The sequence below is a fragment of the Otolemur garnettii genome, unplaced genomic scaffold, assembly GCF_000181295.1.
Source record: "Otolemur garnettii isolate 467f Iridium unplaced genomic scaffold, OtoGar3 scaffold00006, whole genome shotgun sequence".
NCBI lineage: Eukaryota > Metazoa > Chordata > Mammalia > Primates > Galagidae > Otolemur > Otolemur garnettii.
In genome coordinates, this window is record NW_003852401.1 from 23953941 (window position 1) to 23978597 (window position 24657).

At 38.7% G+C, this 24657-nt stretch overlaps 1 protein-coding gene across 2 annotated transcripts in view; it reads left to right on the forward strand.

The window, feature by feature from the left end:
• Positions 1–24657, forward strand: part of PUM3 (pumilio RNA binding family member 3) — a 44800-nt gene that overhangs the window by 13040 nt on the left and 7103 nt on the right. For both annotated transcript variants that reach the window (XM_012813957.2, XM_023508422.1), the window contains exons 6-16: positions 1387–1480; positions 1737–1803; positions 2889–3063; positions 4000–4103; positions 5235–5313; positions 6903–7001; positions 7871–7924; positions 11389–11469; positions 19214–19356; positions 20024–20246; positions 23001–23088. In XM_012813957.2, the coding sequence (XP_012669411.1) occupies positions 1387–1480; positions 1737–1803; positions 2889–3063; positions 4000–4103; positions 5235–5313; positions 6903–7001; positions 7871–7924; positions 11389–11469; positions 19214–19356; positions 20024–20246; positions 23001–23088 (1207 nt within the window). The remainder of the gene's footprint in view (positions 1–1386; positions 1481–1736; positions 1804–2888; positions 3064–3999; positions 4104–5234; positions 5314–6902; positions 7002–7870; positions 7925–11388; positions 11470–19213; positions 19357–20023; positions 20247–23000; positions 23089–24657) is intronic.

Sequence of the window (24657 nt, forward strand, 5' to 3'; positions counted from 1 at the left end):
ACAGGGTGGCCATAGGTTTCTCTGCAGTTAAAAATAGTGTGCAATTTAAAATAGCACACAACCTTTATGGCCACCCTGTATGAGGTCTGACAAGTAAGTTCACGAACTCATCTTAGGAACAGTGCTACATAACCTCATCGCTGAGTATCACTATGGTCGGCGGCATAGTACCCCCTTGGGAACCTATGCACTGATGCCAGCGCCCACTTCACCCTTCACAGCAATTTTGGAACTCTTTCTGGAATGACTGTCAGAGCTATCACAGTATGACACACAAACACACAGCAGTAATGAACACCACTCAGCAAGACACCCCACAAATCGACACAACACAGCTTGAGACACTGATGCACAAACAATATGAAACCTTCGCAAGTTGTCATACAGTGCTAGTGACATAAGCGCAAAGTGGCAGGTTCACAAACTTAATTGTCGGAGCCTGTAGGGCAGCTCTAATGGCCATTCCAGAAAAAGAATTTCAAAATTGCTTTGAAGGGTAGACTGGGCGCTGGTGTCAGTGCACAGCTTCCCAAGGGGAGGACATTGAAGGTGACCATGGTGATACTCAGCAATGAAGTGTGTAGCTCTTTGTCTAGGATGGGTTTGTGAACTTAATTGTCCAACTTCATATAAATATAGGGGTTATAATGAAAATATGAGAAATAGGTGATCAACATATAATGTATACACTACCAATGTGTATATATATAATTATACAGTAGACCCTCTGTAAGTTGACCACCCCAGGGAATGTAACAAGTTGGTCAACATATGGAAGTGGCCAACATAAGGAACTAGGCCTACTTGTACTGATATGTACATGTGATGCATGTCCAGTCTATGAAAATTAGGTCAACTTGAGGAGACGGTCAGTGTAGGGAGGTGGGCAATTATGGAGGTTCTACTCTGTGTAGCAAGACTTTTTCTCATACCCATCTATACCTTTAGTTGCCAAATATTCTTAGATCACTTATATTACAATCATAGAACAGTAGACTTTTAAAAGTAGAATGCTTCTCTTTTCAGAAAGATAACTTCCAGAGAAATGAGAAGTGTGGTCCATATATTCATTAGATGGTTTGGGTTTGGTTTGGCTTTAATTATAAAGGTAGGAATTCTGTGAAATAGGTAAACCTATCTCTGCCTCAGTGTCTTTATTAATTGTCCTTACTAAATATGATAGGCAGCTAGACCAAAGAGTGTGATGCTCTGTACAACTGAATCGAGTATGTCTACTCCCAAGTAGGCTAGGTTTGATTTTATTCACGGAGAGTCTGCCATTTTTCTCACAAGGAATTCTAAAAGAGGTTGCAATAAAACACAAACAGTAAGAAGCATAACTCTTCAGAAGATCGTTAGTCTAAAGTCTCCAACTCTTCCCTTCAGATTGCATTTGCACACGATTCAACTCGCGTGATCCAGTGTTACATTCAGTATGGTAGTGAAGAACAGAGAAAACAGGCCTTCGAAGAATTGCGAGGTATGTGTTGGATATTGAAGATTACTTGTTATCATTTGTTGTAAGTCACTTGTTTGCTCTTGACCCAGGACCGTCCTAGGAAATTTTGTTGAGATGTGTCTTCTCTGGGACCTTTCTTGTTTTTATGTTTTCTTTACTTGGGAGAAATAGAGTTGATTTGTATTCCTAGAATTATACATTTATATAATTGTTCCCTTTATTTCTGGAGAATTGAGAAGAAGATATCAAATCATTGTAATGTGTTTTTGTTTTTCAGATGATTTGGTTGAATTAAGTAAAGCCAAATATTCCAGAAATGTTGTTAAGAAATTTCTCATGTATGGGTAAGTTGTCTTATTGTCAAAGATCTTTCTTTATTTTTTGGAGGCACAGATTCTGTCTGTGCTGACATGCTACTTATAAAATCTGTGGTCATAGTAATAGCCCTCAACAGATGTTTATGATGTTTCAAGGGAGTATCATCTTAAAAACAATTACTGGAATTAGTGTAAAATTATGGTATTGCCTTTGCCATTCATATCTTGAGGCTGTGATTGAAGAGAAATGGGATGATTAACTTGTCATTAGTTACCACTGCTTGGAGGGTAGAGGATCTGGAGGGACGAGTGAATAGACTGAGCTAAGGTCCGGGGTTAGGAACTATCAAGATGGAAGTATTTCCTAAATGAGGTAGAATTGGTACTTGACCAATCTTCTTGAGTATAATAATGTACCAGAACATGTAACCATCAACAAAAAATGTGGCATGCATACAAATTCTGTTACTTTATATTCCTGGCTATAATTATCAGCTGCTTCATTTTTTTAGGATATAGATAAATACTTGTGATTAATTTCTGTTTTTAAAGAGAATCCTAGAATATGATTCCTTATTTCTCTGCATCTTTTCCTTTCTCCCTTTTCCTACCCTATCTTTTGTCAAGCTGAACATATAGGAACTGACATTCATTGAGCATGTACTATGTGCAGACCATAGTCCCTGATGCATCTTAGCTCATTTCGTCATCAAAGCAACCTTATGTCTAGTTTCTTTCTTTTTTTTTGTCTTGGAAGTTTTTGGCCGGGGCTGGGTTTGAACCCACCACCTCCGGCATATGGGGCTGGCGCCCTACTCCTCTGAGGGGCTGGCGCCCTACTCCTCTGAGCGACCGGCACTTCCCCCTTATGTCTGTTTGATAAATGAAGATTAAATAACTTGCTCAGGGTCTTTCAGTTGGTAAGCAGAGGCAAGTTTCAAACCCAGGCAGGCTGGCTGCTGAAAGGTCGAAATACAGGGCAGTTCAGTTTTCCTACTCAGATGTGATTCCCTGTGGGAGACCCCCCCATGCACATATCGGTGAGTTGGCCTTGGGAGAAGTAAGTTACTTCTTATTGTCATTTATTTTTTCCACAATTGTGCTGGATTTAGAAGTAAACCACAGATTGCAGAGATCATCCGAAGCTTTAAAGGCCACGTGAGGAAGCTGCTGCGGCATGCGGAAGCCTCGGCCATCGTGGAGTATGCGTACAACGACAAAGCCATTCTGGAGCAGAGGATCATGCTGACGGAAGAGCTCTACGGGAACACATTCCAGCTGTACAAGGTGGTACTTCCACAAGTGTTTCTCTAGTTTTTTTAACACTTTTTCTATGTGTGTTTCCTTCACTTCCAGCGCCCCAATTTGAGAATCTTTACTTTAACTGGTCCTTGAAGAGACCCTCTTAGACCCTTTGTTCTCTCAGATTATTTTGTCTCTGCTGTAGTGAGCAAGTGGTCATACTTAGGCTTCTCATTCTCACCATGAATGCCTCTAAATCCCCTTTGAATCAAACTACTTTTGTTACACCCTCCCACCCGGTCTGCGTGTAATGTTTCAATACTTGCCTTTCTACAGTCAGACTAAGGAGGAAAACTCGTAATAATTAGCAGAGCTTTGTCACCACCCACTAGCTGGCTCCGGCTGAGGTGCCTTGGGCTTTCTCTGGCTACCTTCAGTATTTCTTCATGTGTGTGCATTTTCTCCTCCAGATTGTATCCAGAGAGAGAGTAGAGAGACTCACCCTTGCGTAGAATACAGGGATTAACTCTGCAAGGGCCAGTAATGGGACGACAACGGTCAAAGGATTAAACCCTGGGACACAAATGCACACATTTGTCCGAAGGCATATAGATTGATTTCTGGGTTACCTCCACTTGTCAGGTTCTGTTCCTGAATTGAACTTGTTGCTATACTTCTTACGAATTACAAAATGCATGGTGGCAAGAATTTCTGAACTTGGTGTTACGATTAGCAAATACTCGTCTGGCTGACTTGGTTGGTGTTTGCTTAGCTCTTTAGATACATTGGTAAATGTATAGATTGAGAATCAGTTAATAAAGGAATTATTTCATGAGCACATATACAGTGGGACTTTGTTATGTAAATATAGGAAATCTTAAATTCATTTAAGCTTATTTAAAATGGTTATGATTGCTTTTCTCCCGACATGAAGAGATTAAATTTATAGGGGTTTGATTATTTTCTTTGTTTGTTTTGCAGACAGCAGATCACTCAACTCTGGAAAAAGTATTAGAGGTGCAGCCAGAAAAATTAGAGCTCATTATGGATGAAATGAAACAGATTCTAACTCCAATGGCCCAAAAGTAAGAAAGCTGTTTCCGTTTTTTTCCTTAACAAATGCCATTTGAAGCAAGAGCATTTTATACCTATAACCCTTGCCCAGAGAAGTGGCTATTTTTTCCTTACTTTTATTCATCTGTCCTAAGTAAGAATATAACATTTCTTATTTGAAACCATTCTTGGTGCCAAAGGAGATCTCTTTTTCTGATGTTATATCCTGTAAAATGGTAACATACAATTGTGGTTTATACACTTTTTATAAGCATGAAATATTCTTTCCCCAGACAAAATGTTAAGTTGAAGCCATGTATGTTAAATCTGTTATTTAAAGTGGGATATAAGACTTAGAAGTCTATGCATGTGGCTACTTGGCATTTGTAATGGAACAGTTGGGAGCATGGCTGCCGGGACCAGACTGCGTGGGTGTGACTGCTTGTGCCTCTGTCCCGGTCATTTACTGTATAACCTTTCACAGCTTAACCTGTGTGTGCCTCAGTTTTCTGTCCTTGTAAAATTGGGCTAATAATAGCACAGACTGTAAAATTTTATGAAGAATAGATGGCTCCATAGTTTCAAAACACTCAGAAATGCAGCGTTAGTTTCGACTGTCTACTTGGATACCTGATGGGATCTTTAGTTCTTTGAAGCCTAACCACCAGCCTCTACTATATACCTGGATTCATCAAGTTCACTCTAGACCCTAGAGGGCTTGGATTTAAGTAGGTATCATTGCAATCGCTAACACTGTTTTGGTCCATTCAGGCTTTAATTCTGCTAAAGTTATTCTATGAATCCAATGCATTGTGAAGGGTACATGACAGAAAGAAAACAGCTGTACAAAAAATAGATCCACGTGTGGATTTACAATCATGTGTCCAGTGCTGGGGAAGAAAAGAGAGAGAGCGGAGCATTAATTTGAAAGGCAGCTTTATCTTTCCTGATTAGATATTAGAAATTAGTACTGTGGTCTTGGTTGTAAGTGGTGCTAAATCAATTTTACAGCCTAATTTTTTTAATCTTAATATTGCTAAAAGATATAATTTATCTATGACAAATTGTATTCAGTAGAACTGTTTCACTTGTTTAGATACCTATCTCTGTATGATTGTAGTGCCAGATCTGATGTGGTGTTTTTTATGTTTTTCTATTTTCAGGGAAGCTGTGATTAAGCACTCATTGGTGCATAAAGTATTCTTGGATTTTTTTACCTATGCACCCCCCAAACTCAGATCAGTAAGTTCTTGGTTTTTGTTTTTAAACCAAAGCATGGAAGAAGAACAGAATAGAGCATGAAATGCTACTTTGAAGTCCATTACCTTTCAGAAATTTTAGAGAGTTGCTTTCTTATGTAGAAGAGATAGTTCAGTGAATTTCCTTTGGGCAAGTCTGCTAATCCCATTTAGGCTTTTTCCAGAAAATTATGGAATTAACCCTAGTTTTACTAATTACATTGATTTTTTTAAAATATATTTTAATTATAGTCCATAGAGTGTCTTTTAGCTAACCTAATCTGAAAATTAACTAACACATGGAGGAACATTCATGGGGCTTTAAATTTAGGTGTGCCAATGCAAAAAAAAAGAAAAAAAAAAACATTACAAGGTTAGGGGAGGTTACTCCTGTAAACTAAATGGACTATGAAAACCTGGTCTTTATATGATAGAAGGGGAAGGAACAGAGAGTGAAGGTAAATTGCAGTGCCCTTCAAGTCAATGATAGGAATACAAATGAGTATCTATCATTTGGTTTCCTGAACTTTGCTAGTCTCATCAAAAAGGAAACTCATTGACATTTGTTCTCATTCTCTAATCGCAAGAGTAAAGTCTTGCCTTCCTTAAATAAATACACCAGATTACACATAGATTGGAATGTCAAACCCCTCGAAATTGACATATAATATCCCAAGAGTGGACACCCACCTAAGCTTATGGTTCAGTGACCATAACAGTATCTTCTCTTTTGAGGATTTCTCTTCATTTCCTGTAGAACCCAGTAACCCACAGGTCTGGTTTCACTGAGGGAGGGCTATATGTTCAGACCGATAAAGTGATCATTTGAATATTTCAGTGGTAGAAAGTATCTTTTAAGTGTTGAATATTTTCAGCAAAAAATTTGGTGACTTAGTCAAGTAATGAGCCAAATTATCTTTTCTGGCACTGGGGACATTTTCAAAAGAGAGACTTAAAAAGAAAAACCTTTGGGAATGATGAAAGCATAATTGGAATATCTGTATAAGTCTCTAACTGGATAGCTTTGAAGAGGTTCCTAAGTCCAGGGATGTAAGTTGAAAGCTGTGTTCTAGAGATTCAGCTTGGGAAAGGATTGTCCGATATTTGAGGGTGACATCGCTTCTTTTTTATTGTTGAAACTGGCACCTAATTGATACCTGCCCTTTTTCCTGGTATGAAGCTTTACATTTATTATTTAATATAAATTTTTAAGTTGGGAATAGACTAAAATGGGGCCCTACAGCTGTTAGCCGCTAGAACTCATTTACAGCCTGCGTGCATAGGCTTTGCAAATGTAAATAAGAAATGATATATATTGAAAACGAAGACTAAAGATTTAATTAAGGTACACTCCTTTGTAGGAAATTAAATGATTTTTTACTAAAAATCTGTTTACTGCTCTTGATAGAAAAGAATCTTTCAAGAAAAAGGCTGTGTTTCTGTTTGTCTGCAGAATTAAAACTTAAATTGGATGCTACTTACACCCTCTTCCTTTCATTCTCTGTGATCACTCCCTGCCCGTAGACAGATAACACAGCAGAACCAGAGAAGAAAATAAAGCAAAACCCTGACCGCCTTTGATTTGTTCCCTAGGAAATGATTGAAGCCATCCGCGAAGCAGTGGTGTACCTGGCGCACACACACGATGGCGCCAGAGTGGCCATGCACTGCCTGTGGCACGGCACACCCAAGGTAAGTTTGGCGGCACTGCCCTTCAGGGCCACACCTTGTCTGCAGGCTTAACGCCTGTTATTAGATCTTTAGTCTTCTTTGGTGTTTGCCCTCCTGTGCAAGAACAACATTATCTTCTCAAAGTTGTACCTCACAGGAGTTTGCTGTCTGCTAAAGGCCTAGTGTTTCTTGTCTACGTTAGTAGAAATCCTAAAGTTTCAGTAAAGGATGGCAAGAGCTCTGTCACTCAGGTAAACACATATGTATGTACAGAGGTTTTTGTACCTATCTGGCTCAGTCATTTCTCATTTCATGATCATATTGAAGGAGGGGGAGGAAGGAGGAGACCGCAGACAGTCACACATTTGCTCCTGTGGGTGTTAAGTACTATGAGGGAAAAGGTAAAGATCCCTATTAATCCCAGAGGTTAGCAGAAATGATCCTTTCCTTGATCAGCATAATTTTGCCTTCAAAAGGCAAGTTGTATTATATCTACTTTCTCAACGCAAATTGTATTCAACAAATAAATATGAATAGTAACTATCTGGCTGAGTCTGTGCATTTGAAGACAGTTCAGACCTTTGTAGATCTCTCAGATCACATTGTATAAGGTGGTTTCTCTAGGTTTCCTACAATTCTATGGCTCCATATTTATGTTTGAATGAATTGTCATATACAAATTCAAGGTTATAATAGCTCTGAGACTCAGACTTCTTATATAGTATATTAGAGGGTTTTTGTTTTTTTTTCATTCTGGCTACAAGATTATTATTTTCATTAATGAAAAGTATGCTACTCAAATGAAAATGTAATATTACATAACATTTTAAACTATGAAATGCCCTTAACATATAACTAAAAGTTCATCGAGACAAATTTTTCTATTTTAGGACAGGAAAGTGATTATGAAAACAATGAAGACTTATGTTGAAAAAGTGGCTAACGTAAGTAGGACAAAACTACTTTATTTCATTTAATTATCTTTAATATGAAAATGAATCGATATCCATTATAGAAAATTTAGAAAACTCAGAACGTTACAAGAAGAAATTTATTATTTTGTTTTATTATAATCTTTTTCTATGCATGTGTATTTTCATATATAATGAAATATATGAGTCTAGGTAAATAATGTCAGATTATATTTTAGAAATTTGATAACCAGTTTCCATTACCATCAAGACCATAGCAGAAATTGAAATATCTCTCTTCGTAGAATAAATTTGCAGTATGGTCATGGAAAATCCAAGTTATTGAATTTTATAGTTCTTTGGCCGCTTTAGCAATGCAATAACAGGGTTCGTAATGAAAGTGGTGGGAACAAATCAGTGAAATATAAGATACAGCTCAAAACTTAAATTTATATTTATTACTATGCATATTCTATAATCCCACAGAAAAAACAGGGGGCCATAAAGTTTTTTCTATGGGATTAATTGCCTCAAAAATAATATTTATATGTATATAGATATTAGTTTTCCAGAGTATTATTATGAAATTCTATAACTAAAATTTATAGTAATAAATATAATTTTAATTTTTGAGCTATATCTTATATTTCACTGATAACTTTGTTCATTAATAAATTTCAGATTTATTGATGAATTAAAATTATTTAGTGATCAACTACTTTGTCCTCTGGAAAATAGAATGAGAACTACTTATTATACTTATAGGAAGTATTAATTCAAACAAAGATAAAGTTGGTGCTGAGTGATTGTATACTTACCTGTCGTCTTCCCTAGGGCCGCGATTTGAAGAGTTAATATAAAGCCATTTAGAAGGCAGCTAACTTTCCTGTAACAGAGTGAAATATGGGATTCTCTAATGAGTTGTTTCCAGAGTATGAGATTATTTTATGACCCATAATTCATCATTAAGTACATTTTTATACATGACATCTTAATTTGAATACTTTATATTAAAAATGAGTAAGAATAGAGTATTAATAGAACATTTGAAAACATATTAATAGACATTTTTTACTAATAAAATTAGATTGTTTTAATTTTACAATTTGGTTATGCCAGGTAATTCAGCAGTACTTTTTTGAGATCCTAATCCCTGGGTGGCATTGTGATAGAAAAAGAAATTAATAATATCTTTTTTAATCTCTAAGAGTTATTTCTAAAGGAGGGAGATAAACTTGACGTATGGATTTGATCTAGAAGTATTCAGTTTCCAAATATTCATAGTCTCTTGCTATACCGCGTATAATTTCAGTCCATTTAGCAGTTACATGCCAAATCGGGGGTGGTCAGAGACCTTTTGTTTTCACTTGTCCCTAAGTGCCCTATTGATACTTGACTGTTAAATGTACTGAGACTTATTTTATGGCCCTACACATATACTATCTTGAAAAGAATACAGGATAGCCATAAAGTTCATATGCAATTTTAAATTACACCATTATATTGTGGCCACCCTATATATTGTGGAGTTGTTGGTGTATTGTTCTACAAATTCTATAAATATCAGTTATAATGATCAAAGTGGTTGATAGCATTCAGATCATCATTTGCTGAGAGAAACATGTTAAAATTTCCAAATACACTTATGGAATTGTCTATTTCTTGTTCAAATTCAATTCTGTATCAGCTTCTGTTATATTCATCCAGAGATATTTTGCACTTGATTTTGCTTGCAGATGATTTAAGAAAACTGAAACCAGTGGTTTTGCACTGTGCATATTCTCCATTTTGTTTCCTTAATTCAGGGTAGGGGTCGTTTCATTTCAATATACACACCTCTGTCTACCGCACTCTCCTTGGTGACTTGATAATATGTCACTGTTTGACTATACCAAAATCCATGTAACCAGGCCCTGCTCTTGGACACTTGGGTAGTTTCTAGATTTTTTTTTTTTTAATTGTAAGTAGTACTCCAGTGAATATCCTTATGCCTAAGTCTTTGTATTTAACATGGAAGCATGTCTGTAGGACAAATCTTTAGAACAAGAATTGCTGGATCAGATCATGCATGCACTTTAATTTTTATAGATATTGTCAGTTGTTCTCCAAAGAAGTTGAACCATTTTACATTCTTGCCTACATGAAAATGTGCCTTCTTTTCCTCAAATCTTCGATGAATTTGTCTATGTCAAAGGTTTTCACCATTGCCTATAGGATAGGTGGAAAATGGTATTTTTTTGTTTTAATTATTATCCCTAATTATTTCATTTAAAGCCATGTATATTCTCTTTTCTGTGAACTGACTTTTCATATTCTTTTCTGACTTTGATTTTTCTTCTTTATATAATAAGGATGTTAGACCTTTTTTTGTTGTTTTTTTCTCTTTGTTCTTTTTGTCTCTTTGACCTTAAATTAGCAGTTATTACCAATATATTATATACATCAGACTTGGCTCTGAACGAATGTGCACTATCATCAAATATCACATCTTCATCAAAACTTAAAAATAGACATTTATATCATCATCCAGTATACATTCCCCCCGTCCCCAAATTCCACAAGCTCTGAAAATAAATTTTTGTTTTTAATATAAATTAGGGTTCTTTAAATGTTTATAACAGTATTGGCATCATATAAATAATTATATTATTTCAAGGGGTGACTGTTGTGAAAACCACGGTGTATTTATAAGATCTTGTGCTTCTGTGTTCTAAAACAATGTATTTTCTCTTATTCTCATATTCAGTACAGAATTACACTCTTCTAGTTTATTTTTTCAGTATTTGTAGTCTAATTGTTTAGGATCATCTTTAAGAAATTGGACAGATACAAAAGAAAATGAAAAATCATTTGTAATTCTTGAATCCATAGATGACTATAACATTGTTTAGCCTTCCAGGATTTTCTTTATATACATACTTTAAATATATATGTAGAGTATGTACATAAAATTATATCTGGGGCAGCGCCTGTAGCTCAAAGGAGTAAGGCGCTGGCCCCATATGTCGGAGGTGGTGGGTTCAAACCCAGCCCCGGCCAAAAACAGCAAAAAAAAAAAAAAAAAAAAAAAAAATTGTATCTGAACTTATATATTTTCTTTTTCATGATTAGAATATTTGATATGTGAATATATATACTATATATGGAAAAAATATACATGGCGTTTTTTTTCCCTTTAATCTTATAACTTGAACTTTCCTGCTATTCATTAACAGGTCTATTTAAACAGGTGTTATATCCTGGTTAGTCTTGGTCTGTGTAGTAATGAAGAATGTGCTTTTCTGTTTCTTTTTTTTTAATCAAACGTACCTCTAGAATATAATTAACTAGGTCGTGATAAGAGTGGAAGCCCATTTGAATAGCTTTCATTCATCTTCCTCATGTCAGGCAAGTGTCTGTGTTGACAACATTAGTAAAGGGAAAGCTTGGGTGAAATAAGAGTGGAAGTCTGTGCTTTTTTTTTTTTTTTAACACTTACGGGCTTCTAATTCTTGCAGGGCCAATACTCCCATTTGGTTTTACTGGCGGCATTTGATTGCATTGATGACACCAAGCTTGTGAAGCAAATAATCATATCAGTAAGTAATTCTGCGGGTCTTGAATTTAAATTACGTTGATAGACTCATTCTAGGTTTGCATTTACTTTCATACATGCATGCGTAAAGACTTTCATCTGTGCTTTCCGCTGTTACTTTCTGTTATTTTTTAGTTATCAGTTAAGTCTTATTTTGGAGGTTTGCATTTTACCTGTATAAATCATAACCTTGTAACTTGATATTAATACTGTTTAATTATTTTGAAACACTATGGTTAAATTAAGACTTAACACTTTTATTTTGAATTAGGGTCAACGTGGCTTTTTAGACCATGCATGATTCTAAAATATGAAACATTAGGAAAGTAATACTTAGATATGACGAGAAACTGGTTAACAGTATAATTCCTCAGTAAATCTAGAACTCATACAGACAGAGGGTAGCCATGGCCTTTTTAACTCTTTTTTTCCATACAGAGAAGCTGTACAGTTACCTAGTTTATCCATGAATCTGTTCTGAGTTGAGCTGATGGAAAAGAAAACCTCTGAGTTTTCTTCAAGACTGAATTGTAGTGCTTTTTTAGAGCTTTTGTAGAGTCAGAATAAAAGTTATTACTAAAATTAAAATTCTAGCTGTCTTTTTACATTTCAGGCTACAGTTTCTCCTAGGCCAGTGTCATTACTGTAAAGTGGTAATACTTGAATATTCTTAAACTTGGCCTTTAGAAAAACTGAGCTGTCCTCTTAGAGAAACTACTTCATAGTAAATATTGCCCTCTAAACTATTTCTGTTTCCTTCATCCTGCAGTGATAGCCTCTTCTTCTGATTCTGTGGTCCTTTTCTCTTCCCTTCCTTTATTTTTAGTGTACAGGTGCTATTAGATATATGGTAGAGATTTTGTGGGGTGGGGAGAAGAAAATGCAACATTGGTAGCAGTGATCCCATAATCTTATAGACATGGGTTATTCGTCTCAAAATTACACAGGCCTTTCTGTTTGATACACATGGGGCCTCTGGAGAAATCTTGGTGATGACAAGTGGTACTTTTGCACTAGAGAGAGAGAGAAAGGATACAGGTGATTCAGAAAGGAATGTACCTCTTGTCAGGTGGTGGTGCTGTAGCCTCTCTGGACCCGTAGAAGAGGGTGTTAATAGAAATCGTCTATCAGCTCTGTGGAGGGAAAGATCTGTTTTCTTAGATGCCAGCTGTAGGTCCCACTCTGTGTGAATTTCTCATGCCCTTGCTGTCATTTTCCACTCTACCCTTGACTATTTTAAGATTGTGGTGACTTTCTTTGGGATGGGATTGTGGGAAGAAACAAGTTGGCAAGACTTTCATGTCACAAACTGAGTATGTTGACATGTTCCTTGTGACTTTATTACCCTTTTGACTCCAATCAATAATGATTGTTTTTCATTCCTGTGACAGAGATGTGAGGCCATAGAATTGGCTAATGAATAAAGTTGTTTCACAAAAATGGAAACAGGCTGGGATATTGAAAGTTTGCTTTTGTTCAGTATTTTCATGACAACTCACATTTGCATAACTGTTTCAAATAGATTTCGAGAGAAACCAGACTTCTTCAGGAGTTGACAGAATTGTCTGTTAGATGAATTTTCTTTTTCCAAAAATGTAGCCCACTTCACACTGCTGGTGAAACTGTTTAAATTCCTGGCGCTTATCAGCTTGATTCTCACAACTGTTTAACCCACATTCCTAATGACTTTCTTGTACTCAGGGCAGCTTTCCCTGAAAGGCCTCATCTGCTGATCTCTCTCTCACTGACGAGTGCTCAACAGGTTCTCTGTGTCATTAAACTCTGTAGCTGGTGATAAAATTCTGGAATGCTAACTGCTCTTGCATTTTTCTCACCCATCTACCACAAAACCTGTCCCAGTGCACAGTGTTTTTTAAAAAGAACCAAGGAAGCCTGGTGTTAAGTATCCTGTTGAGGGCACCCAGACTTTCCAAAATGTCAGGTTGATCGCAGTCCTAGTCAGCTGAGCCCTTCACCTTTCAAAATGGATACATGAAGTAGGTGAGTTGAGTTTATGTATCCACCCCCTTTACTTTCCAAAATAAACATACTTATAAAATCTGAGCCCGGTTTCCCTTGAAGTGATCTGTAGGATACAGCTGGTTTGACAGCAGTGTTCGTGGGAAAGGAAATAAATCCACTAGCCAAGTGCTGTGAGAGGGTGAATAAATATTGATGCATATTTTAAATGTGTTATCTTTAAAATATATAGAAAGGCGTATAATAGTACAGTGAACACCCAGCCTCCCACCATCTGACAGAAAGGAATAAAACGTGATCAGTCCAGTTCAAGTTGAAGCCCTTTGTGTACCTAGCCCTGCCCCAGAGCTACTGTGATAGATTTATAATTCTCCATCTGTGTTTCCTTATCTTTTCACTGTATGTGTTGTAGATAACTTTATTTTATGTATATAAGCTGTCTGTGTGTGACGTCTTGTGTGTATTCTTCTGCTACTTGCTGTTTCCTTCTGTCAGTGGGCTCCATCAGCAGAGGTCAGCAAGCCTTCTAAAAGACCAGGAAGTTATGACTCTTTCTTCAAAAGCCATGTATGTTACCACACATTCTTGTCTGTCTTGTTTTTGTTTTTTAGCAGCCCTTTGAGATGTAAAAACTATTCACAGCTTACAGGATGTACAAGAACAGGCTACAGGCTGGTTTTGATCCATGGCCATAGTTTGCGCTCTGTATTCGCAATCATTTATTTTTCACTCCCAAATAGTATTCTCCTACATGTGAATATGCTGCAACTTATTCTTATATTTTCCTGGGGATAGATTTAGGTTGTTTATCATTTTAAAAAACTATGTTTTATTCTTACTAATTTTTGCTATTGTAAATAATTCGGTGAACATTTTTTTAATATGCCTCCTTGGGCACATGTTAAGTTTCTCTACTACAGCAGAATTAAATTTCAATTATATGCTAGAATTGCTGGTTGCCAAATATGATGTACATATATTTATATAGAGTCATGTGTCCGTATGTCTACCCAGCCACTATAAACCTCTTGCATTATACAGTGCTTTTAAAAATAGCCAAGAAGGCTTAGTGTTGCTAAGTGTTCTATTCGGAGCAACTGGATTTCCCGAAATGTCAGGTTGAAATCATAGCCTGATAGTCACTCCTTGCTTTCTCTTAAGACCAAGTTTCAGTCCGTCATCAGATAGTGTTTGTTCTCTGACCTTCCAGCCAGATTATTCTCCCCATCCTTTCAGCTATCACAGTCTTTGTCTTTCCTTTAGCAGTTAATTAATCTGAGGGCTCATAAACTTAAATTAAAACTAACATTGACCTGACAGGTAAAACAGTGCCCGGGTTAGGTAAGACCAGAAGGTTTGGTGGGACTGTGGGGAATGGAGAGAGAGAATGTCCTGTCTGGGGTGGTGGCCACCTGTCAGCTCTAGCCTCTGGCCTTGTTAGCTCTAGGCTGATAGACCTTCCAGTTTTTTTCTTTTTAATCGAAGTAGAAAATACATTAAGATTTACTGTCTTAGTCATTTTACATATACGTTGTTTTGCAAATTGTCCCTAGTACCCTTTTTTATCTTGGAAATCTGAAACTCATTAAACTAGACCTTCCCATTTTCTGAGCACAGCCCAAAAGATGGACTTTCGGATAAAATCACCCTGTTTTCAGAAGAGAACTTTCAAGAGGCCTCCTGGTGATCTAACTTTCCCTTGGCACTTTTGTTAGTCATTATTCAATTCTCTTATTTTCATTTTTAATTTTTCATTAACTTTCTTGCTTCTTCTGCTAGATTTGAGCCCCTCTGGTTAAAGTAGACTGCATTTATTTATTTATTTATTTATTTTCCCTACAACAAACTACCAAAGAGTGTGTACCCCACAGGCTCAGTTCTCAGTAATGTGTTGATTTTTGCATTTCTGTCTCCACCTAGCATGTGCTTCCTGTGGGCACCCTTCATTTTGACCTTTACCCTTCCTCTTTAAAAGAAGGTTGGCAACATAAGAGTGCCAAGGAATCTGGCAAGAGTTCAACCCAAGGAGGTCAGAATTAGCCAGAGATGTCTTCAGAAGGGAGGTCTTTTGTTCCTGTGCTTTCTTCTGTTGACATGCCTACTTTAGAGCTTGAGAAGAAGAAATGACAACAAATGGACCTTGTGATTTTTCTCTAAGTTAATTCTTGCAAGGGGTGAGCCAAGCCAAAACCATTGAAATTACACCTTCATTGTTGGTGTTTTCTCTTTTTTGAGAGTGGAAACTTAGAGCCTGCCAACTTATTTAATCTCCAGTGATTAAGATGCTGATATTGAGAGCTGCAATTTTAATATGAAGTAATTATAGCAATTTTAAATTTTGCAACATAGGACTTTCTGATTTGCTCTTGGTACTACCCATGGTTGGGCAAGTGTATTGTTTTCTTTTACAAGTAACACAAAGAAGTTTTTAAAAGAATTTCCCAAAGCTATACAGCTTGAACTTAGGGCTCCAAAGACTAAATTCTGCACCATGTCAACTATGCCGTAGCTGTCTCTTACTGAGTTACACCTGTTACTGGAATTGTTGGTACTCTCCAGGCAATAAGTTAGAACTTTCTCCCCTGTTTCTTGTAACCTAAGTTAAAGAGAAATGGATTAATACCCATAAAATAGCAAGACTTCTATACTGTTTTCTCTGTTTTTTCAAAGATGTGTGTTCGTTGGTGGTGGGGGAAAGTTGGAATAAGGGTGTGTTGGGGAAGAATTAAATATGACATTTTAAGTGAACATTTTTTAGTTTTCATGAGATGGTAAGTTTGCAAACACTGCAGACTCTTTTAGAACCCTTAATTAAACATGAATTTAAAGTCTAAATTCTTTCATTACAAACCAAAAGGCTGTAAAGTTCAGTGAATTTGGGACCTAATCCTATGACTAGTAATTATACAGATTTTGTGTGTATCTTGAAGTCCCACTTTCTTGTGTTATAAAATCATTTCTACCCAAACCGTAAGTGTTAGATTAGTTCAGTTCACTGTATTCCAGTCATTTTTTTAAAAACAGCAAAAGTTCATTGGCTTTGTAAGACTGTACTAACGGGCCCAGATGATACAGCATACTCGGGTTTAAGCATTTGTCCTCTTTTATGCGTTGGTTGACGCTGGTATATAAAGGCACAGGGATAGGCACACTAAGCATACGTGCTCTGTATTTGGGGCACTGAACACTTCATTCTCAAAAATATATATTGAGTCCACTTTTGTACTTGTTGACTTTGAAATTTCAAAAATGCTTCCTACTCTCTACATTGTGTGTGTGTGTGGGGGGGGTGTCTTTCATTACTGGAATTTTAAGTTCATTTTCCCTAAGTAGGTGAAATTACATATACATTTTGAGGTGGTTATATCTGTTGAAGCTGTTCTCTGAAAACTTTTATGTTTTATGTAGAAATCTTTATAAGGTGACCTTAAACTTCTTCAGAAGTAGTTAGGGAAGTGGGGATTAGAGTCCTAGAATCTGGACAGGGTTGTGTGAAGATTATTTAAGATGATAGATGTGCAGTCTCAGAGGTGTCTGACTCCCAGTAAGCACTTAACCATGTTAGCTACTGTTACTAATTAACAGCAGCACAGGATGCTTGTGTGCAGAAGATGAGGGGAGCAAAAGAGGAATGTGGTATGTGGATTCTGGGGTCGAACCATGGGATCGTGAAGTTTGCTACATTGCAATCCCATGGTCGATGACAGACTTAATTTTTAGGTTGATTGCTTACACTAAAATGACTCACTGACCCTTTGAAGATGAACAGATATGGCTGTATCTCAATTCCTTAAGACAAGGTTGTGTGTTTTCTTTAAAGACACTGGATTTGGAGTCAGAGGTCTAGAACTCAGCAAGCCCTGCCGCTGACACTGATGTCCTCTGGCAGATGCTTCTCCCTTGCCTTAAGCCTGGTGAGAGTTGGACTGAATTCTCTCTGAGGCTCTAGCCAGTTCTAAGGAACCTGTAGTCCTCAAACATGCTTTTGAATATTTATAAGGTTTATTACAAGAAATAGGAATGTAAAGCGGGGGAGGGACAAACTGATGTTTTTTTTGTATTGCATATTTTCCATTACAAGTAAAGGAATTTTCAAATAGTGATTAAAAGTAAGGGAATTTTTAAGTAGTGTTGTCTTTGAAAACGTGAGCAAATGTACACAGGAGCTCAGTTGGGATGGGCAGGGAGTCACTGCTTTTGTCACATAACATTTCACATAACTAGAGAAAGGAGATTACAGTTCTTGGGTGTGTGTTGATACAGAATAATTTGGAACTACTCAGTGGAGTCTTTCTGAGTTTGTTTATCTGTCTTCCTCTTTTTTGTTTTTCATTATAATAGTTAAACAGCTTTCATTTGCCATAAATAAGCAACTTAACTTTAAAAGCCTTTATCTACTTGTTCTACTTAACAGACTTTCTTTATCTCCTTCCACTTACATCTCAGCAGGGAAATCCTAATAGGAATGTTCTTCATCCTTGCTGAAGCTACATTTAAGTGCAACTGCAAATTAGCTGTATTCACTCAGTGACCTCAGCAAGCAATGTCCCTGATAATAGTGGCCCAAGAAATACTGGTTGTAATGAATAAAGATACCTCCTTTAAATATTTTTTAAGTCATTGGCTTAATTAATTAATGTAAATGGGTTGTTCAGTAATGCTAGTCACAGTAGAGAATCGATTCTGTGTTCTAAGTATAAATCTCCTTGTACTTTATTGAGAAAATTTCAGAACTAGCTCCACATTGTCCATTAAGTATACTAGAGAAAATAATTAAATATATATTCTTCTTTACTATTTAAATCTTAGCCATACATTTATTTTAAGAATATAGATGTTGAGCTGGGAGCAGTGGCTTATACCTGTAATCCTAGTATTCTGGGAGGCCAAGGTGGGTGGACTGCCTGAGCTTAGGAGTTCCAGACCAGCCTAAGCAAGAGCAAGACCCCGTCTCTAAAAATAGCCAGGCGAGCTTTTTTTCACCTTTCAGCTCAGAGAAGGCCAAGCTGCAACTTTCTTCAGTCATCCTGAATTGGGTTCATCCAACACCAGCCACCTCCACCATGCTGCCTAAGTTCAACCCCAAGGAGATTGTGCGGTGGCAAAGTTGGTGCCATGTCTGCCCTGGCCCCCAAGATCAGCCTCCTGGGTTTGTCTCCAAAAAAGGTTGGTGATGACATTGCCAAGGCAACCGGTGACTGAAAGGGTCTGAGGATTACAGTGAAACTGACTATCCAGAACAGGCAGGCCCAGATTGAAGTGGTACCTTCTGCCTCTACCCTCATCATCAAAGCCCTCAAGGAACCGCTGAGAGACAGAAAGAAACAGAAAAACATTAAATACAATGGAAATATCACTTTCAATGAGATTGTCAACACTGCCAGACAGATGCCGCACAGATCTTTAGCCAGAGAACTCTCTGGAACCATTAAAGAGATCCTGGGGATGGCCGCCATCCTCACGACATCATAGATGACATCAACAGTGGTGCTGTGGAATGCCCAGCTAGTTAAAAAGTACAAAGGAAAATAAAGGATCATTTGACACCCAGAAAAAAAAAAAGCGAGGCATTTGGTGGGTGCCTGTAGTCCCAGCTGCTCAGGAGGCTGAAGCAAGATCACGTGAACCCAAGTGTTAGAGGTTACTGTGAACTATGACACCATGGCACTCTACTGAGGGTAACAAAGTGGGACTCTCTCTCAAAAAAAAAAAAGAAAGAAAAGAATATAGATGTCAATTTCTTTTTGTTGTTGTTTTTAATTTTGCAGGAAATCATCAGTTCCTTGCCTAACATAGTAAATGATAAATATGGAAGGAAGGTCCTATTGTATTTGCTAAGCCCCAGAGATCCTGCACATACAGTGCGAGAAATCATTGAAGTTCTACAAAAGGGAGATGGAAATGCACACAGGTAAAAGCAAGTAGACAGCTTGACTCCTTTATTCCTCTGCTTGGAGTGGTCACAAGTAGAGAGCAGCACGTGCTTCCAGAAATCTGCTCAGACCTCCATGCCCTCTCTCTAGACCTCTCAAGAGGTGAATTCCATTTTTAAGCCTAGTTTTGATAGATTCTTAAAATTTTTGTCTTGAAAAGGAAATAAAAGTGTCATGCCAGAAGAACACCCCTGAGCATTTAATATATAGTAGGCACTCAGGTATGGGGTTTGAGTTTTGTTTGTTTTACTTGAATTTGAAAGCTATCCTAGAGATTTTGAAAGTATCCTAGAGAGTAATCCATACTGAAGTTTCAGTGTGTTGTCTTGAGGGATATTTTGTTGTTTGGTTTTTGGATTGATGTTTTTTTTTTGGTTTTATTTTTTGTATTACGTAGCCAAGCCTCCTTTAGTGAGTGCTTGCTCTGGGCCAGGTGCTATTCAGATGTTGGTGACACAAAGATGAAAAGCAGATTGAATACACCCTTGATCTCTCACTGTCCATGTGTTCAGCAGAAAGAGGCAAACACAATGCAGTGTGACACAGACTGTGATAGACTCTTCTAGGTTTCCCTGACAATAAGATCACCATATTTCCTTTGCCATTTTATCTTATGTTAATACTTCATGCAACGTGTTCCAACAGTAAGAAAGACACAGAGATCCGCCGACGGGAGCTCTTGGAATCCATTTCTCCAGCTTTGCTAACCTACCTGCAAGAGCACGCCCAGGAGATGGTTCTGGACAAGTCTGTGTGTGTGTTGGTGTCCAGCATTCTGGGATCTGCTGCTGGAGACGTTCAGCCTGCCATGAATGCCATCGCCAGCTTGGCAGCGACAGAACTGCATCCTGGTGGCAAGGATGGAGAGGTAATGTGCTGTTGTGGGACAGGCAGGAAAGCTGCAGGGGTGGCAGAAACTCCAATCACTGTGAAGAGACTTTAACAATGATTATCTCAACTCGCCTCATACCAGCAATAGATTTGAAAATGTGAATTCATAGTGCAGTGCCCTTACAACCCTTGTCTGTTTCAGAAACCTGCTCCATCATCGTACCTATAGAGAAAAAGCACAAATCCCCTTGGCGTGGTTCTCTGTGATCTGTGTTGGCCCCAGACTGCCTTTTCAGCATATCCTGTGTTCCTGTTTTCATTCCCAATGTGCTGTGGGTGTTTCTTCCCCTAGCCTAGCTGCCTGCCCCATTGCTCCATTTCCCCAGGCCTTACTCATCCAGGGTCCCCAGACCACTTTCCTATTGCCCTCATTGGAAAACACTCACTTTTTCTGATAGTCCTGCCCGTGTTATTCAGACCTCACTATTCTGCCTTGCATCTTTAGTTCACTGACTCCCACACCTGACTTATACTAGACAGTGACCAATACTGCCCTCCCGAAAGCTTACCTAATTCTGGGAAACAGAATATTTAAATAAATAAGTTTCATCACCCTGATGTGATGACTAGTGCCCCACAATCCTAGTACTTTGGGAGGCTGAGGCAGGTAGATTGCTTGAGCTCAGGTCAAGACCACCCTGAGCAAGAGCAAGACCCCATCTCTACTAAAAATAGGAAAGTTAGCTAGGCATTTAGGGGGATAAGGCAGGAGGATCACTTGATCTGAAAGGTTTGAGGTTGCTGGGAGCTGTTATGCCATGGAACTCTACTTAAGGCAACAGAGTAAGAATCTATCTCAAAAAAAAAAAAGTTTCACAAGTAATTATTTAAGTTAGTATTGAAATGAGAGCTAAGAAAGAAAACTACAGTTCTACCCATACAGAACTGCATAAGAGCCATCCTCCCCCTACAAAGACTTCCCGGCAGCAGTGGAAACTCAGCGAAACCGGAAGGATCAGTAGCTCAGTAAAGAATGGTAAAAAGTTCTAGGCAGAAAGAACAGGTTGCACGGTGGGCCTCAGGAAGGAAGGAAGGAGCCAGGCATGTCAGAACAGAAGGCTTGAGGCTGGTGTCGGGGTAGGGGCTGGAAATCAGCCCAGGGAAGGGGAACACTGCAGCCAGATGATACAGGGCCTTGGTCTTGCACTAAGTTGTAAACTCCTGACCAACAGACACGTGCGACGGTGACCTCTGCTTTCCCTTAATTCTCACAGCACCCTTCCTTGTCATCTTGAGTGTCTAGCTTGGAGATATGTAATAATTTATTCAAATTCCATGCCTTTTGTCCATTAATCAAAAATACAATAAGTCTATACTGAATGTTTACAGAGATATTCAAAGATAAAATGGCAGGCCCCTGCCCTTAAAGAGGTTAAGATCCATTGAAGAGACACATCCAAGCAATTAGAGTACAAAGTAATTGTCACCACGAGGCACGGTCAGGATGCCTTGGGAAGTGAATGACAACATCTGAATTTTAGTCCCAATCGAACTTCGGACTAGTGCCATGGGCAGTAGTTTTGCTACAAATAATAGAATGCCCCGTGGTAGCAGTTAGGTGCTTATTTACCACAGTAAGAAAATAGTGCTGCACAGCTCTAGCCACGTCACCACCCAGGCTTCTATCTTTGTGGCTCTTGGTGCATTCCGGTTACAAGCTGGCTTGCACAGCCTCAGCCCAGCCCTGCATCAGAATCCCAAGCAGGGAGGAAAGAGCAAGAAGGCTTTTCCTCCTGGCAGTGGGAAGTAAACCTCCACACAGGCCTCCCTGGCATGTTATTGGGGGAAAATGAGTCACATAAACACTTCTAAACCAATCTCTGGCAGAGCGATGACTGGGCCTGGTTGAGGTTGGGAAGGGACTTTCAGAAAATGTGGGTGGAGGCGGTGGGGTGTTAGCGGGGAAGAAGACTGGAGAGAGAGATGTCTGTTGAGTAAACAACCAAGAACCTTTTCCACAAGAGCAGTTACATTGTATTCGTCTTTAATTCTCTAACCATCTGGGTCAAAGTCTGGCATTTGGAAATGTTTTGTACGAACATGTATTTGGTTATGAATAAAATTGATGCTAAGGTGCTTCTGTTAGGATTAGGAAAGCGAAATGGGCCGTGGGTTTCGGAGAGCCCTGGCCATGCCCTCACAGAGCAGATCACACTGACAAATGGGAAGGAGGAGGCTCTCTATAGTGACGTTTTCTCTGGCAAGAGATTGAGCCTTCATGTCACATACTGAATAAGAAGAGGCCCTGGGTACTATGGGAAGCATCTGGGTGGCCCTTGGAAAGAAGTAAGGCTGAGCTGCAGGTGCTCTCCTGGCCTGCTTATTAGGTACTTTCACTTAGGGAACTTGAACAACATTCAACATTGGGTCTCAGTGTTTCTGCTGTAGTCTTTTGTCCTGTAGATTTATTTGTACCTGAGAACTGCGTATTAAAATCTAAAAGGCAGTTAATGTGCCTATAAGGTGCGCATTGTAGCAGTAGAACTCGGGAAGCTCAGTCTGACCTGCTTTGCGGTAGCCAAGTCATCTGGCAATGCCCATCTTCCTTTCTGGGGAGTGGAGTAGATCTCTGTCCCTCCTTGTATGATGGCCATTCTAGAGACCCCTTAAGGCAGGCTGAGTTCTTACCTGTGGGTGGTGGTATAGAATAAATTGTATGGGTTCATTCAGATGTGATGTGTTTGCTTGGAAGAAAACGGCACTTAAAGTGAAGGTGTTTTGACCTTTGCAGCTTCACGTGGCAGAGCATCCTGCAGGACATCTGGTTCTCAAGTGGCTCATAGAGCAGGATGAGAAGATGAAAGAGAGTGGGAGAGAAGGTAGGCTGTGAGACTCCGCCTTTTCTTGTGTCATATGTGCAATTCCAGTAATTCCTGGCGTCCCTGAGCTTTACACTGGCCATTTAAATGCAAATGGAAGTCTGTCAAGTGGTTTGAAATGATGTCTGTGTGTGAATAAGAAGTGACTTAGTGGTTGCGAATAATGCTTCTTTAGAAATTTATGTCCAAGAATCTTTCTCTTTCCCTCCCTTCTTCTCTCTCTCTTGGTCTGTCTGTCTCTCTGTCTTCTGTTCTCTGTTACCTCAGTTCTGCCCAGTCTTGGTCAATGTCCTGAAATGCCATTCTGTATCTTGAGGATGGTGAGAGGAAGGGGACATGGGACCCCAGTGGTGAATGTTATTAGCCCAGTTGAAAGGCATGACATTTATCTCTAGTTTTGAGGAAAGAATAAGCAGAAGAATATTATCTTCATCAGAGAATTTTGGACGGTTGCCTACTTATTTGGCATTAAAATACATGGGACCAGAGAGCAAGCCTTTCCTTGGCAATTTCTGATTTTTTATAAGCCTTGCAGCTGCTCTGGAGACGTAACTCTCAAGAAGAGGACAGTATTACAAGTTACCTGCTGTTCCCCTCTCAGTCCTGCCTCTAACTGGACCTTCACTTAATAAAACTCAAACTCCATCTGGTATTTCAGCCACTGAATAGATTCATTCAATTCATTCATTCTCTCTCATTGAGTTGAAACAGTTGAGCTTTCTATTACCTTGTCTGCAAACACTGACAGATCATGAATCTATGTCTTGAGGCAAGTTGTAGTTCTGATGGCTGGTGAGACAATCAGTATTTCAGTAGTGCTCTCACTTCCTGCTTTAATCTTTAAGAATAGGGACTTGGGGCTATTTTTCTCTGTAAATTTTTTTGTAAAAGAGCTTGGAAATGTTTTATATTAAAAAATAATATACTGAATCATCTTTTTCATTATTAAAAAAAGTTGATGTGGCACCTGTGGCTCAGTGGGTAGGGTCCCAACCCCATACACCGAGGGTGGCAGGTACAAACCTGGCCCGGCCAGCTAAAACAGCTGTGGTAACTGCAACAAAAAATAGCTGGGCATTGTGGCGGGCACCTGTAGTCCCAGCTTCCCCAGGGGAGGCAGGAGAATCTTCTGAGATTCTTCTGAGGCAGGAGAATCACTTAAGCCTAGGAGCTGGAGTTTGCTGTGAGCTGTGATGCCATGGCACTCTACCAAGGGCCACATAGTGAGACTCTGTCTCAAAAAAAAAAGAAAAGAAAAAAAAAGTTGATGTGTATTAGAGTTGAGTTTATGCCAGAAAAGTTATCTGGCTTACTTCTAAAATCCAAGGAATTTTTTAGTGACTTTTCTCCCTTGTAATTAAAATGCACTGACAGCCCTAAAGTATGTGTATTTGAGCCTGATGTGTCTGTCCTTGTCACGTAGGACCTGATGTGTCTGTCCTTCTCATGTAGGACCTGATGTGTCTGTCCTTCTCACGTAGGGCCTGGTGTGTCTGTCCTTCTCATGTAGGGCCTGGTGTGTCTGTCCTTCTCATGTAGGGCCTGATGTGTCTGTCCTTCTCATGTAGG